The 17,892-nt window shown below is 34.8% G+C and overlaps 1 protein-coding gene across 1 annotated transcript in view; it reads right to left on the minus strand.

The window, feature by feature from the left end:
• Window positions 1–13,329: 13,329 nt before the first annotated feature.
• The window catches only part of eIF3d1 (eukaryotic translation initiation factor 3 subunit d1), a 63,481-nt gene continuing 58,918 nt past the window's right edge, over window positions 13,330–17,892 (minus strand). The window contains exons 11-12 of the mRNA XM_089106506.1: window positions 16,570–16,642; window positions 13,330–13,409 (exon numbers count right to left, since the gene is read on the minus strand). Coding sequence (XP_088962632.1) covers window positions 13,399–13,409; window positions 16,570–16,642 — 84 coding nt within the window. The 3' untranslated portion in view covers window positions 13,330–13,398. The remainder of the gene's footprint in view (window positions 13,410–16,569; window positions 16,643–17,892) is intronic.

Genomic DNA, 17,892 nt, shown 5'->3' on the forward strand with positions numbered 1-17,892 from the left:
AGGGGACCTGTAAACCAAACCCACAGCTAAATCCTTACACCCTGACTTAATCTCAATAAAAAGTGTGGCAAAAAATTTTACCACACTTTTTTTTATTTATAAAAATATACTATCTTAAACATTTTGGGAAACATAAGACACAAGTTATCAATAGGCCCGTTCTTTTGCACTAGGATCTTACATCTAAGATCTCACATCTTTCTGCAAAGATTTCCGTTCTTTTAACTCATCTTTGTTCCAAGATCTTACAGAAATACTGATGTTAGCAAAAAGTGTGAAAGACGCCATCTTTCTGCCATAAAGAACAATGATAAGAGAACTTTGATGATATATTCATCATTGCTCTTAGACCAATGATCAGAGCAGAATGATAAAAGACGTTTGCAAAAGAACGCCATAAGATTTAAGATCTTAGTGATAAGATTTTACTTTTAAGCGTTCTTTGTCAAAAGATGTAAGACCTTAGCACATAGATGAGTAAAAGAACGGCCCTAATATTGATAAACTAAACTGAATACTTACCATCACAATCAGACTGTCTTCTCTCTCTGATCTCTCTGAATCAGAATGTCTTTTCTCTCTGATCTGAATGCCCCCTAGGCAAAATCGTCGCTTCGTCGTTTAAAGGTTCGAAAACAAAATAAGAGACAAAATAAATTTTGGGAGGAGGTTTAGTTGCCCTCCAATCTTTACGGTCTCTTTAAAAGGACACTAAAAAAAAAAATAAAAAAAAAAATAAAAAAAAAAATAACAAAAAAATAAACGCATCCGTGATCAGTCTGGTGGGAAAAACATACAATTCCACATTTGTGCAGATAGGAGATCAGAACCCCCACATTAACATTTTCTGATACGCTGAATCTGAAGGTCTGATTTACATTAAGATTTATGGACTTTTTGGGGCGGTGTTTCTCCCTTTTTCGAAAATCAGGCTCCGTGTTTTCAAAACCCTTAATCCATCGAAATCCCTTTTTCTTCTGAGGCTTGGAGCCTTTGGTGGGTGGGTTTGGTGGGATTAAACGTAATGAAATTTATGTATTTGCAATCTGCATAAAAATACAATTCTTATCAATTGTTATCAAAATTCCATTTTTGAGTTTCGGTTACAATTGAGGTAAGTCAGTCCTTATTTACAGTTGAGAACTATGAACTACTTGACGAAACTTATTCGGCAACTTGCTATTTTATAAATAATCCTGTATGAGATAAGGGTTCTTGAATCACAATTCATGCTATTAAATTGTAGTTTGTCCGAGTCACGCTGAACTGTGCACCGTTTAAGGAAATTCCTTTTGGGAGGGCGCTTTTGGTTCCTTTATATGCGCGTAAAGGACTGAAATACCCTTACAGGCATATTCTTTTCTTCGATATATTTGCTTACTTGGTTATTCAGCGTAAGCAGCAAATTTATGGCAAATCCAGGGAAGAATTTATTTTTGAAACGCTTTTTAGGTCTAATTACAAAAATGATGTTCATCGCAAAAACATAAGTTGTTCCCACAAAAGGATTTTCGTTATTAATTAGAAAAAATTGAACTCAGAAAGCAATATATTTTCACCCTTAGTACTGATAAGATTAAGGTAGCATCTTAAGAAATTTTCTACCTCCAGAAAATCACAAAAAATGTATTTAAAAAAAGTGATTGTAAAAATTAAAAGATATTTTTTATACATAAATTTCTGCGTGTTCATTTTGCAGACAAGAAAGCTCAACTTATTTAAAAGTAAAAATATATTTCCTTATTTTCATAATTATCTTTTTATGCTCAAAATTCAATTAGAATTCCCTTTTTTCTGCAATAATTTAAATATTTGAATTGAACTTATACTGGAAATATTACTTTCAATGGTCCTATAGTCAAATTTGAAATGATATTCAAGAAACTTCAAACTACTATTGAAGTTCAAACTGTGTTGATTGATATAACCTATTTATGGTGAAAATTACATTTTTCTACTGAAAAGTACATAAATCTTAATAACTGCAATAATTTGTTGGAATTCAATAAGCAAGTCACAATTCCAACAGAAAAATTGGATTTTTTTTGGTGACTTGTATGAATTCAATAAGCAAGTCACAATTCCAACAGAAAAATTGTATTTTTTTTTACTTATTTGAATTCGAGCAAAACATTTTGTTGGAAATCAATTTTTTTTTTTTTACAGTGCAGCTTTTCCACTTGAGACAAGACGCTAAATGTGCCGTTTTTAGTTTCATTTGAAATTAATGATGGTGGGATTTTGTTCAAAGGCGTAGGTACATGTAATATCTTTTATATGAGTAATAAGAGATCTATCCATGATGTTCTGGTAGCCCGCTAGAGCTATCCTTTTAGAAATAGCACAAAAAGTGCCATTTTAGTGCCATATGGCACTTGCAGATGTCAGAATTTATAAAAAGCACGTAGACATAAGAAATGGCTTACGAATGAGCCATTAAGAATCTCTCTATGATGTTCTGGTAGTCCGCTAGACCTGTTGAAAAAAAAAGAAGAAAAAAACAACAACAACAAAAAAACGGGAGACAGATCAGCGCTACCGATGCAAAAAAGTGATGTTCCTTGTTGTTCAGGGAGAGGGACTGTAACTTCCCTGTACAAGCTTTTGACCATGTTGATTCCACTGATGTATTTAATTTTGATCTTATACTGTTTTCGAGGGGTCTGAGGTTTTTTTTCGAAATCACCATAAATTTCTTTTCGCAATAAACTTTTACTTTTAAGAGGAACCGAAATAATAGTTGACGCTCCTGAGTCAGTGTCAGATGGGAATTTTTTTCACTAGGCAGTCTTTTTCAAAACGTGTTTTTAAACTTTTGGTTACTATGGGCCGTGGTTCGCTCTTTACTAGGTTGCAGCTGCCGCGGCAACCATGATACCTTGGCGGGGCATGCTTTAAAAAATGAGCCTAGAAAATGACTTAAAAAAAAAACAACAGCAGATACCGATACCAATATTCCCGATACGATACATGTGATACCAATACGCCCGATACCGATACGCGCGATATCGATACGCCTGATACCTCATACAGCGCTTCCCCAGGGACTCTGGAGGGTCATATCATCATCAAAACCATATATATTGGGCCTTTGAGCTATGTTAAACAAAATGGCTATCCCAAAATTTTTATAGGACTAGTTTGGGGGGAGGGGGAATGTAAGGATGGGGGCTATTTGCCCTCCAATCTTTTTGGTTACTTAAAAAGGGCATTTACAAATTTAATTCGCCTTCGAATGAGCTATTACACACCTTTCTATGATGCTCTGGCCACCCCCTAGCCCTGCTAGAAAAAAAGGAAAAAAAAGTGAGACAGATCAGTGCTACCCATGCGAAAAAGTCATTTTCCTTGGTGTTCAAGGTGGGGTACTGTAATTATTTACAAAAGGTTTTAGACCATGTTGATTCCAATGGTGCACTTTTTATTTCGATTTGACACATTTTCAAGGGGTTTCAGGCTCTTTTTCGAAATGAGCATAAATTTCTTTTCTCAATAAATTTTTATTTCTTAGATTAACCGATACAATAGTTACCATTCCTGATTCAGTGTCAGATGGCAATTTTTTTCACAAGACAGTTTTTTTTGAAAACACATTTTTCAAATTTTGATTAATATGGGCTGTGGTTCGCTCTTTACTAGGTTGCAGCTGCCGCTGCAACCATTATGATTGTTTAATGTATATTTATTGCTTAATGTTTTTTCCCAATTAGCTCATTAATTACCTTCCAAGTCTCTTTTGTATTGCTTTTATTTTGGCTAAGTCTATTGGCATAATATTCTTCATTTGCTTTCCTTTCGAGCTACTTTGAACTCCCCGAACTGGCCTTTTCTTGACAAAGTCTGCTTCTTAGAAAAGGCGCTTCAATTATTTCATCGATGTTCCGACTACTTCCTGGGCTCAAACTTTTCCACCTTTACACGTTGGATTGGGTACATCTTATCACACACTGGCTGACAGATTTCCTTCATATGTTCAAACGTTAAGATGGGCAAGAAAAAAAATAAAAGGAGTCGTCCAGATATTGATTCTAGTGAGGATATTGCCACAAGTACCCCAAATACGTCAGGAAATCCGGATATTCGGAAGCCAGTGACAACTCAGGTTTCGTTAATGACCCTATCAGAGGACTCTGCGAAGATGATGAACATTGTGCGTGAAACTCATAGCTCAGTCCAATCAATTGAACAGCGATTCATTGTAGTAGAAAATAGAATAAAAGCAATTGAATCAGAGCAATTAGCCTTAAGGTCTGAATTCTCCGGGATTAAGTCTTGTACAAATGCTGTAGAAAATGACATTTCTTTGTTGAAAAATGATAATTTTAACCTGCAGTCAGAAGTTAAATATTTTAAAGAAAAGACCCTATGTATGTCTGATAGGCTTATGGCTGCAGAGTATCAGCCTAACGAAAATAATTTGGTTGTATGGAATGCAGTCTGTGAGGATGAAGATCAAGCCAAACGTATGTTTACCGAGATATGTACGGATGGACTAAATTTACCAATGATATCCCATTTTTCAGTTGTTGCAATAAAAAAGGATAAGAAATATTTTAAGGTTAATGTAAAAACCGTGGAAACAATATTGAAATCCTTAAAAATGGGAAGAAGCTTAAAGGAAGAAATATAGCAAACCAGGGAAACATTTATGTGAGTGATGATGCCCCATTTTCTGTGAGAGAGGCAAGAAAAAAACTATATGAAAAAAAATTGTGTCTTAAAACGATGGGTATAATTTCATGGGTATCAAACACAGTTCCACCATATCTTCAGTTTGAACGTCCGGGTGGTAAGAAAGTGAAGTTTATGTGTGATAAATGGATTGAGGAACTAGCACATAAGCCTCCTCCCTCCACAGCCTCCAGAGGTGCTAAAAAATGAGTGTTTTATTTAATGTGTTTAGTTTACTTATTGATTAATTATCTTTTCTTTTTTGCTTAGTTTAATCAAATAGATATGGAAAAGTTGATAGTGATGAATTTGAAATGTTTGGGTTAATGATAATTTTTATTTTTGAGTAAATAATTTAAAATGTTTGCTAATGTGAAATTATTTTGAGTGGGTGGTAGCGGGCTGATGTCTCTTTGAATGGTTTTGCTTTGTGCCATGAAGCTTACAATAATTTATTTTTTTTAATTGTATGTCCGCTTTGACGGAATATATTTTGTTATTTTTTTTTTGTATTCATTTAGGTCTAGTTATATGTTAAGTTGATAATTATTTCTTTCGCCAACGCAACCCTCTACAGCCACATACATTAACTTTTAGTAATGACGGTTGGAGATATCGTTTTTCCTCCTGGGAACAGTAGTGTTATGCAACTTGAAATTAAAAGGGTTGATATTTCCAGCCAGTTTAATGAAAGGATAAATAGAAATTTAGATATTAATGCCACTGAGATTTTCACAAATGAACCATCAAGGTATATTTTTAAAGAAGAAGTACTACCCTTGTATTGTGATAGGGGCCATTTTGGCCTTAACATTTTTCATTTGAGTTGTCAGGGATTGAATTCTGCGCATAATTTTTTATCGGAATTAATAAATACTAATGTCTTTCAGGTGATCGCTTTAACTGAAACGTGGTTAAAAGATAATAACTCGCAATTACTACTTATCCCTGGGTATAATTTATATGTAAGGACTCACGAGTATTACCAACATGGAGGCCTAGCAGCTTACATTCAGGCTGATTGTAAGGTTTCAATAAGAGCAGATCTGACAATATATAGAGAGAAAGTTTGCGAGTGTTTTGTTTTACATATAACTAGAGAGAATTTGAATTTTTGTATTGTTGTAGTATATAGACCTCCACAAAGCCTGCTCCAAGACTTTATGGACCTATTTGAAGAACAATTAATGAAACTTCTGATTAACTCTATGCCATGTTTTATTATGGGAGATTCTAATATTGACCTTATTGATCAGTCATCTGCTAGCACTGAATTTATTAATAGAAGTTTATCCAATGGGTTTCATCCTTGCATAAATATCCCTACAAGAATTACGGGAACATCAGCTAAGCTTCTGGATAACATCCTTTCTAATGTACCCTTGAGTCTTCCCAGGGTCCTTATTAACGATGTATCTGACCACTTTGGAGTTTCAGCTAGCTTTAGAACTGTCACGAAGGTGGTTAAAGACAAAAAATCAAGGATTCCAGTGATCAGTAAAAGTGCAATGGTAAAACTTAAAAATGATATAGAAAAGGTGGATTGGTACGATGTTCTAGGCGAAGTTCAGGACGCAAATTCAAAGTTTGTTTTATTTTATGAAAAGTTGCAGAGTTTGATAAGTCAAGTAGTCGTATTGAAACCGTTTAATAGAAAGCACTCAAGTAAAAAACCTTGGATTAGTCCTGTGATTTTGAAGCAAATAAATGTAAGAGATCAATTGTTTAGAGCTCAAATTATTAACCTGACACAAGAAAATAATCAATTATATAAATTTTATCGAAATAGGTTGAATACAATTTTAAGAAATGAAAGAAAGAAATATTTTGAGAAAAAGTTTAAGGAGGTCGAAGGATACCCTAAGAAAACCTGAGGACTAATAAAAGATGTGATTGAATTAAAAATAAATAGTGTACCTGATGAATTAGTTAGTGTAATGAGAAAGACTTTGAATTCTGAAAAGGACATATGTAATTAATTTCAGAGTTATTTTTCGAATATTGGTCTGAATCTAGCTATGTCAGTTGTGCCTGATAGTGGTGACCCAACGTTCGAGTCCTTACTGAGGGACCCCATTGATGTGTCTCTTCACCTTGGACTTCTAACAGTTGATGAAATTAAAAAAAATTATTTATGGGTTGCGTAGTAATTCATCTGGTAGCGATCATATTACTCTAAAAACACTTAAATGTATTTTTCCTGTTATAGCTGATGTTTTATGTGGGTTAATTAATGAGTGTTTTCGTCAAGGAAAATTCCCAGACTGTTTTAAAGCTGCCCGTATAACCCCAATTCATAAGGGTGGTATTCAGAATGACCCAGGCAACTACAGACCGATATCTGTTTTACCCATTATTTCCCGTGTTTTAGAGAAGTATTTTAGTATTAGAATGATGAGTTTTTTGGAGAATCATAAGTTATTGGTGGAGACACAATTTGGGTTCCGTAGAAAAAGGACAAAGGCGATGATTTATTTGACAACTATTATTAATGATCTATTAGATAAAGGTTTCAAAATAGGTGCTATATTTTTAGATCTGATGAAAGCTTTCGATACTGTGGATCATGAACTTCTACTTAAGAAGTGTGAGGTGTATGGTTTGAGGGGTAAATCATTAAATTTTTTAAGAAGTTTTTTAAGTAATCGTTATCAGTATGTCCAACTAAATGATTCTTGTTCCGAAAAAAAGCGTATTGAAATAGGTGTTCCGCAAGGATCAGTTCTCGGTCCTATATTATTCTTGATATTTATTAATGATTTACCAAAATGTCTGATTAATTTTTGCTATAGAATAAATGAACTAACGGTAAACCCGACTAATGAAACAGTTTTACTTTTTGCTGATGACACAACAGCCATTAACAAAGCTAAGACAGTGGAGCTGCTGCAGATTTCCATGAAGGAATCAGTTAATAGAATTATAGCATAGCTAAGGGTAAATAAGTTAAGGATTAACAAGGCTAAGTCTAACTTTATTATTTTCTCGTGAACATCAAACTTTTACCCATGGATCAAGGAATTAGATATGCCCAATGGTGTCATAAAACGGACTGCGTCTTTTAAATACCTTGGGATTGTAATAGATGAAACTCTATCTTTTAAGGAACATGTTACTTTAACAAGCGAAATTCTGGCAAGAAATCTCGGTATAATGAAGAAACTCCAACATTGTTTTCCCAAGTCTGTCCTTCGCCATCTTTATTTTTATTTAACACACCCGTATATACTTTATTGTTCAAGTATTTGGCTCTCTACTTTTTCTTTTACCTTAAAACCAATAAGAGTTCTACAAAATCATGCAGTAAGAATTTTAGCCGGTATATCTCCACGTATGTCTGTTAGAGAAATTTACCCAACTTTAAAAATTTTGCCGGCTGCAGGCCTTCGTGAGTTCTATATATTGTGGTTTAGTTTTGGACTGCAGCAGGATGTTCAGCCTCGTTGTTTTGGTGATTTATTGTCCATTAGGTCTACTGTTCATTCTCATGATACAAGGGGTAGCGCGGACTTCTGTGTACCTAGAGGTATATTTTCCCGTTCATGTTTTTCTGGTTTTTATAGAGGTCCGCGGAAATGGAATAGTTTGAATAGTGATATTAAGACTATTGGTGACCCCAATATTTTTAGAAAAATCATCAAGGAACTGCTTTTTGCTGAATATGAGTTTTGACTGATTAATTGATTTATGTATTGTGGGGTTTTTGTTGATATGATGTTCCCAGAGGAAGTATAATATATGATATTATTTTGTATTTATTGTTTAGTGTGATGGTATTAGTGGTGTCGGTGGCCAAGTATTCTTTGTTTTAAAGATTTTGTTTTCTCTACCTCCCCCACGGACAAGCTTTGCTTTTTAGGGGAGGCAGCAATAATTTTTTGTTGATATGTTTTTTTTCAATAAATCCTTATTCATCTTAAAAAAAAAACAACAAAAAAAAAACGGAGGTATCTTCAATTATATCCAAAACATCTTCACCGTTAATGTAATTTAACTTTTCCCTTAACTTTCACGGAATTTTTATTAGCTATAGCCTAGAACACAAGTATCTTTTTTGGGCGCCGATTTGCATAGAAATTATAACGCCGATTGCATAGATAAGCTCACACGCCCATGTGAGCTTAAAAATGTTCTAGTTTTCGGGCGACATAACTGAATAATAATAATAACAGTTAAATATTTAATAATGAAAAATGTCCATAATTTAATAATGAAAAAAATTAAAATTCAATTACACATTTTAATCATAAATGACCTTAATAAAAATAAAAGAACTAAATTATAGGTTAAGATCAGTCATGCAGCTATTGAAAACCTTCAGTTGACTAATGGTGCCCATGATGTTCAGTTTTAAAAATCTCGCGCAAAGGGCATTTTTTTTTTCGTACCGCTATCGTTTGTCCACTGAACTGCTGAAGTCGGTGCCAGAAAAGAGCTACGTGTGTCGGGCTCTTAACACTTATTTGGCTTTTAGTCTGGACCAGTTTTTTTTTATCCGACATGAACGGCACCTATAGCTAACAAACGATCTGAATAAGGGTAGGGAGCCACGTATGCCCAATTCTGACAAAAAAAATTCGAACCCAGAAATATATTATCGCTTAGATTCGCCAAATGAAAAGTAGCCACATCGCTGAATAATCAGAGCCACATCGCCACAAAGAGGAATAGATGCTAAAGGGGAAAGATCATCAGCAACCGTTAAATGTAAAAAATGTAATTTGTCTAACATTTCGTGGTAACGAACTGTAAGTGGCGATGCGGCTCAACAGCAGTCAAAACTCAAAAAATTGGGGTTTTTATATAAATAGAAATATCAAAAGAATCGGCTTATTATGTTTATTTCAAATATATAAAATTCATTAAGTTTAGTGTTACGTACCAAAAGCTAAAAGTCTGAGAAAATTCGCCTGATTTTCGAAAAAGGGGGGGGGAAACATCCCCTAAAAGTCAAGGAATCTTAATGAAAATCACACCATCAGATTCAGCATATCCGAGAACCCTGATTTGGAAGTTTCAAGCTTCCATTTGCAAAAATATGGAATTTTGTATTTGTTGCCGGGAGAAAGATCACGGATGCGTCTTTGTTTGTTTTTCCCCAGGGGTGATCGCATTGAAGTAACAGTCCTAGAATATCGAGAAAGGGCTAATTCAAACGGAAATTAAAAGTTTTAGCGCCTTTTTTAATTGACCAAAAAGATTGGACGGCAACTGCCCCCCCTGCCACCTACCCTTTTTTCCAAAAATTCACCAGAAAAAAATTATGACTTAGCCATTTTGTTCAGCATAGTTGAGAAGCCAGTAAAAATGTCTTTGAGGATAACAAAACCCCCCACAGCCCCTGAGCAAAGGTATGCAAGTGAGGAAATTTGCCCATTGTTTAAGTATACTATTTCTTATTGGGAAGTGTAGAGACATTTTTCGGGGAGGGGGAAGAATTTCCTGCTGGGGGGATTTTCTACGGGGATAATTTTCCGTGGGGAGGGAAATTCCTAGGGGTTTAATTTTCCACTGAGAGAATTTGCCAAGATTCCTACACAAAATTCTTTTCATTTGTCTTACTTTTTCTTTGCCGAGTCAATTTTACATGTGAAGATATTAAGGGGAATTATCTGGGGGAAATATTTACCGAGTTGGAATTGTCTAGAGTATCTTTCAGTAAAATATTACATATTATATTGGTTATTGGGAAGTATAGATATTTTTTTGAGGGAAGCATTTTCGGAGGGGGGGGGGAGCGGTTATTTTATATGGGAAGATTTTCACGTGGGGAGGGTAGTTTCTGGAGGTGAAATTTCCAGAAAAAATTGTACACGGAGGGAAACATTTTCATAATTAATATACAAATCCTGTTTTAATTTGTCATGTACGGTGAGCCAAATTCAAACCTACATTATTTGGAAAACGTTCAGATATTAAATAAAAAAAAAGAGATTTTTTCAACTGAAACTAAGGAGCGATATTAAAACTTAAAACGAACAGAAATTATTCCGTATATGAAAGGGGCTGTCCCCCCCTCAACACCTCGCTCTTTAGGCCAAAGTTTGACTCTCTATCATAACTCTACTTTTTAAAGTGATAAAAAAAACTTTAGCGTAAAGAGCGGGGAGTTGAGTAGGAGACAGTTCCTTTCATATACGGAATTTCTGTTCGTTTTAAGTTTTAATTTTGCTGCATCTTACTTTCAGTAAAAAAAACAACATTTATAAAATTTATTTTCTCCACTCAAATCCAACATGATCAGCACCTACAACTGATGAATGATTTGAGTAAGGGTAGGGAGCCACGTCTGTGCAATTCTGAAAAAAAACTTCGAACCCAGAAATATATTATTGTTTAGAGTCGCCAAAAGAAAAAAAAGCCACGTCGCTGAATGATTAGAGCTACATCGCCGCAAAGAGGAATAGATGCTAAAGGGAAAAGATCATTAGCAACCATTAGGTTAAAAAAAAAAATCTAAATTGTCTCCACACAAATTCAACATGATCGGCACCTACAATTGACAAATGATCTGTTTTCGACCTAATACCTTAAATAAGGTACTTTTATTAGGATTTAAACACTTATTTGTTCGACAAATGATCTGACTAAGGGTAGGGAGCCACGTCTGCATAATTCTGACAAAACTTTGAACCCAGAAATATATCGTTGCTTAGAGTCACCAAAAGAAAAGTAGCCACATCGCTGAATGATTAGAGCTACATCGCCGCAAAGAGAAATAGATGCTAAAGGGAACAGATCATTAGCAACCATTAAGTTTAAAAAATCTTAACTGTCTCCACGCAAATCAAAACTGAAATCACACGTTCAGGTGAAAGCCACGCACCGGCTCCCCCGAAACCACGAGAAAAATCCACCCAACTGGCACTGGGAGGAATTTACACTTACAAATAATAACCTTTTTACTCCCAAAGTCAATTTTAAAGTCAAATTTTCAAACTTACCCTCAGTCCATCAACATCACTCCTTACTTCAGACTTCTAGGAATTTTTAACCAAAAATTTTCAGCTAAGGTCATATCTTCATTTAGGCAAAGTCGCTCATGTTTTTTTGTTTTACTTTTTCAGGCGGCCCAGGTCTCCATTGATACTTTTTAAAGCTTAAAAAGGCAAATCAGGCGCATTTGAAGTGGCTGTTTTTTAGAAGTCTGTATTTCGATAAAAAAAGCTGTTTTTACTTGGCCGACTTCGCCTGAAAAAACCATAATGAAGACAGGGCTTAAAACTTGTACTTGAAGTACTATGGACATTAAAATAGATACATCTTTTTTCTCTTAGACCCAATTTGTGTCGATTACTAGCTAATTATCGCGATTTTCCAAGACTTAGCTTTTTGTTCTTTCAAAATTATAAAGTTTTTAGGGCGGCGCTACAGTTTCGTCAGTGTTGTCACGTCAGTAAATAAAGAAAAATAATGTTACACCTGACGCTTCAATCTGTTGCTTCCCAAGAGAGCTGCATCTTTGAAGGACAGCCTCACCTTCTTATGCTGCTTGGCGCCATGAATATTTAATGTCTTTTTTGTTCATTTTTAACCCATTTTCTATTTTTTATTTGGCACCCGCTGCTACTAAAGTGCGGGTGCAGTTGTGTGCCAAAACATACGCAACTGCAAATAGAGATTTTTTTTTCACATTGACTTTTCGCGTTTGTCCACTCGAAATATTCATTTCGTGATTTTTCAGTATTATCGTTTGGCCTTAAAAAACCTCATTTTTGATCCTTTTCTTTCTTTATATTAGAGGTCTTCCCGATTTTTTAAAACATATATGGTTATTTAAGTTTCCATTAAGGCAATTCAAACCACCAGATTTAATTTTCACTATCCTTGGTAGTGTCTTAATTCACGGTCTTCATTGTCCTTTCATCTTAATTTTAATCCTGTTCAATGAAAGAAAGCGTGTATGATTCCTATTAATATTTGTGAACTCTGCTGTGCTCTCCACACAGGGAGTGCAACGGCCTCCTTTAGACTAAGATAGGGAGCAGGCCCAACCCATATTTTTTTTTATCTTTCCCCCTGTATTTTGAAAACTTTTTGCCACTTCCATTGAAGAAACAACACAAATTTCCGAGTCCCCTTACATTGTCATGAATTTACACCCCCCAGGAGTTACACCCCTGCACTCTGCTCTCAATACAGCAAAAACTAGACCAACAGAAACTACAAAGCTGCTTCAAGCCTATTCAGCAAACACGAATAAATAAAAGCTTAGTAAACTGACTTTTCTACTCTGCACCAAAAGAAGCAGAGTCTAAAATTTGTCTCCTTATATTCGAATGCTTTGAGGCAAAAGGACTATCTCGATACCTTTATAGCTATCGTCAAATAGCACCCAGTATCTCACTGCAGCCAAACCAGAGAAATAGGACGGAGGACGGAGGAAAATGGACAGAGGAAAATAAGAGGAACGAAAAAAACCCACTGAAAAGAAAATTTTTGAAGCAACAGACTAGAAATTCAATGAAACCAGAACACACTATAACTGAAATCATTTGTCTGGGAGGACGAGAGTTCGAGTCCTGGTGAAACTGGTTATTTGGTTTGGAACGGGGTCAGTGGCATGACTGTAAGGTCAGCAAATAAGAAATCCAAATTCATATACATATAAATATATGTATTGTCTCTAACAATTGTTTCGAGTACATTTGAAAACAATCATCATTGGAAACATTTATTTCCACCATCACAAATAGAAACAATTTGATAAAAGCTTCTTGAATCTTCTTATTCTTCATCTGAAAAAATATATTAAGTCCAATTAATATTATTCCTTGAAACAAATGAATATCAAATATAGGTTTAAACGAAAACGATAAAAGAAAGTAAAAATACTACAAACAGAAATATGCATATACTAAAAGTATTACATATTATATGCACAAACTAAAAAACGAAGTATGAACTAAACGAAAATAGAGTCAACGAAATTGAAAACAAAAGTTTAAACTAGACTGCAAGAATAAACATAACAAGTAAAACAGAAATTATAGTGAAAGGTACCACATCTTCAAATTCGACTATCTCGACCAAAACTGAACAAGAGATATTAGAAGAAAATGCAAAAAAGTGAACAAAACAAATTGGATAACACCAAAACTGGAAGAACTAAAAATCTAAAACCAAACAACTCGGAGAACCAACAAAAAATAACAAACAAATAAGTAAAAATATAGCAAAATAAAAAAAAATTAAAAAGCAAAGAATCTGATACTTCATTTATTTTTTCTTATGGCAAGTTATGTAGTTTAGAAAATTATCTTCTTAGATATAATTCCCAAAAATAAACACCAATAAAAATGCTTCTTATTAAATGTTAAACAACTTCTATTAGTTGCCAATCAGACAAAGTTAATGCAAACTGAAACTTGTTCTCCATATTCAAGCCCATTAGTTCCTCCTCCCCTACTATGGTCGAGCCAATCCAACCCCAAAAAAGCAGATAGGGGGTATAACAGATGATTCCAACTAGGTTGAAAACCAACAAACTCTTCTAGTAGGTATCCAAAGCACTAGCATTTAGGTATCCATCAACTTAGGAAACCCTCGCTTAAAACTATGCTAGATAATGCTAAGTACCATAAAGTGTTTGATCTTGACGACAAGCAAATACAATTTTTGAATTTTGATTTTTTGGCTTGATTTTAATCGAATTAATTCTAAATTAATTTTGGATTAATTTAAATGAATTAATTTTGATTTTTTTCTCTTTTTTTGTTTAGATAACCCCCTTGAGGCACCTATACTCTCCAATAAGATATTATATTTTTACGCTGGATTTAGAATTTGACCCCTTGTTTCGACTAAATTAATTCATTTCGGAAATAAAACGAACATGACAAACTTCATTGGATTAATTCTAGATTACAATTTTTCCGCAAAAATTCCACTTTGGGCGTTTCTTATTTTTTTAAAATCATGTTTTCTATGCTGATTGGTGCACATAAATCAAAACCAACAGCACAAATGTCTAGATTTTGAAGTTTCGTCCATTGTTTGTTTAGGGCTAGACAGACGTAGCGTTTCCTTCTAACATTTTTAGATCGAATATGCGCCAATATTAATCCGCCTTTTTCACAGAATAGGTAGCGTATTCTGACAAATCATATTAAATTTCTAAAACATGCAAACCGAAGCAGTTCATAAAGCAGTTTATTAAGTGATCGAGTAAGAGGCTCCACAAACATTGTAGGGAGATGTCCTTGTAAACACATCTAAATAAAAGGTTTTTTGCCCACGGACAAATATTAGAAGTTAGAGTGACGACAGTGGTCAATATGGCTCTGAAGCATGGGCGCTCCGAAAAGCGGATGAAGATTTTCTAGATGCATTCCAGAGAAATTGCTTGCGGATTGTTCTGGGTACCCGGCTGACTGAACGTATTTCAAACAGTAGGGTGTACAAAAAATGTGAATCGATACCGCTTTCTAGGGCTATAATGAAAGAAAGGTTGAGGTGGCTAGGGCACGTTGTGCAGGCGAAGGATGAAGGATTGCCGAAGACTGCTCTTTTCGGCCAACTGTCTAGGGCAAAACGGAAAGCAGGTCGTCCTCGTCTGGGTTGGGAGGAGGACGTCTTAAAGAAAGATTTAAAGGAAATGGGAACTTCCTTGGAGGGTGTAAAGAGCGAGGCGTTTGACAGATTGGACCGGAGGAGGATTGTGCGTAGCTGTGTTGGCCTCAGGCAGCTTGGTGCTGCGGTGAGTTGTTAGTAGTAGTAGTAGACCCATTATAGATCTATTCATACCTAAAAACCGCAAGTTTCTAAGATTTTTAATTGGTCAGTTCAAAATTATGAAGTTTTTCTGGGCCGTGACGATTTTTGTCAGTATTGCCACGACGAGCCGTAAAAATAAGTCGGCCAAACTAATCACCACTACACCTTTAAAGAAAAGCTACGCTTTCTTAACCTTTTTAGTGTCGTGTTAAACTTATTTTTTGCTAATTTCCAACTAGTTTTCTTTTCAATTTTGGCACCCGTTACTACCAAAACTAAAAAAGGTGCATTCTTGGCAAATTTTTAAATTTCAAATAAAATGTCGCCCAACAAAAAAAATTTGCAATTAAGCTTATGAAGGGAGTATTCGTGTGGTAAGATACGGGTTTCACCCCTTATTGGTGCAAAAATGGTGCTACACCACTTACTGGAGGGGAAGCCCCCGATTGCGACAAACATCATAATGGGTTGCCCGCGCTTACCACAACGGTTCTGTAAATATAGGGTATGTCAGTACCCAATTTACAATATACCCTGCCTCAAACTATGATAATGTGATCGGACGGTCAGACGGCCAACTCTAAGGCCAAGGGTACCCACCCTGTGTTACCACTAATATTTATAACTATCTCCTTGGACTCCACCTAGACTAAAAAGTCAAAGATTATATAGTACAAAAGAAGCTTACTGTATTCAAGAACTTTTCCCCTAGACCGCTCAACCGCGTGTCTGCAGCGGGCGGTAGGCGAATTTTTTCAGCCAATCCAAACGCTTACCAATTACCACCTTACTTAAAATAAATTGGCATTATGCCTATTCTTTCATAATAGAAAAGTAAAAACTGGTTACAATTTACAAAGTAAAGGAAAAAGAAGACTGTAAGTAGAAAGTGGAAAAGTAGCCGAAAGTAGAAAAGTAGAAATTTGCTACCAATTTACAACGCAAAGGAAAAAAGAAGACTGGATGTAGAAAGCAGAAAATTAGCAGCAAGCAGAAAAGTAGAAATTGGTCACCAATTTACTTACGTAGTAAAAGAAAAAATAAGACAGGAAGTAGAAAGTATAAAAGAAGCAGAAAATAAAGAAGTAGAAACTGGTTACAATTTACAAAGTAAAGAAAAAAAGAAGATTGGAAGTAGAAAGTATAAAAGCAGCACCAAGCAGAAAAGTAGAAACTGATTACCATATTCATCACTATCAGTGTCTTCTTCTGTATCAAAAGAATTATCTGGAACCTTGTATAGACGGATCAATTGCTGGAATATGAAGAAGGGTAAGAAGGAGTAAGACAAAAGATTTAATTGAAAAATTTTAAACGAGTTAAGATTCACTCTAAACGGCTTATTACTATTCTTACAACGTGTTATTGTGACTGTTATTGTAGTTTATTTTTATTTATTTAATTCTTATTATTAGAACATTAGAGCGTTAGAAAATATAATAGTTTAAGTTAGATATACTAAATGCTATTAACACATTTGGCCCTTTTTGGCCTAAATAGTAAATAGCTGAGTCTCCCTCTTTTAGTTTAAAAGTTATGCGTCGTGTCCATGTTCTTAGTATGCTATTTTTCTGCAATCCTGCGGATTCAATATTTCAAATTAAATCAGAGAGAAAGGAAGAGATAGAGAGAGAGAGAAAGGAAGAGATAGAGAGAGAAAAGAGAGAGAGAGAGAGAGAGAGCGCGAGAGAGATAGAGAGAGAGGAAGATAGAAAGAGGGAGAGAGAGGAAGAGAAAAAGAGAGGAAGAGAGAGAGAGAGAGAGAGAGAGAGAGAGAGAGAGAGAGAGAGAGAGAGAGAGAGAGAGAGACTCAGCAAGACTTTTTTGTGTAGCATGAATACATTGTGAGACCACAGTACCTCACTCATTTGGCCGTTTTCAGGGAAATTAATATTTTTCTCTTTTCATGTGCATTGTCATCCTCTCAACACAGAAAAAATAAGTTCTTGGCCCTTTTACGACCCGTTTTAGGTGGACCCCAAAACTAACTCGATTAATTGAACCAATTTTTGGGATTATTTGACATTTATCTTTTTTTTAAAAGAGTAAATTGTAGCTATATTATTAAGCTTAGAAATTAACTTCCAGGTTCATTCTAATTCCCCCCCCCAAAAAAAACAACTGAAACTGAGAAAGTCAAAAAGGCTTCATCAAAATCTTAAAGAATCTAGCCAAATAGCAACCCGTTATTCCTCTTCTAGAGTAAGACCAGAGAAATAAGAATGGGACTTAATACGCTATACAAACTATATACACTATACGGTATACTATAGTGAATATAATATATCTTCATTTCGCATTTGACCAGTGAACAACTACGTCGGACTAACTATTACGAAAAAAAAGGCTAGGAATATAACTACCCAATTCCATAACTATATGTAACACACAGTTACGAAATAACTAATATAACGTATAGTTACGAAATAACTATAAACTAGATAGGAAACTTATTTATATTATTTTCAGATGAAATTACATACTAATTCTTTTGACAAAGTGAAA

Source organism: Artemia sp. Qi Xiang Cuo, chromosome 20 (assembly GCF_049724085.1).
Source record: "Artemia sp. Qi Xiang Cuo chromosome 20, ASM4972408v1, whole genome shotgun sequence".
In the NCBI taxonomy this organism is placed as follows: Eukaryota; Metazoa; Arthropoda; class Branchiopoda; order Anostraca; family Artemiidae; genus Artemia; species Artemia sp. Qi Xiang Cuo.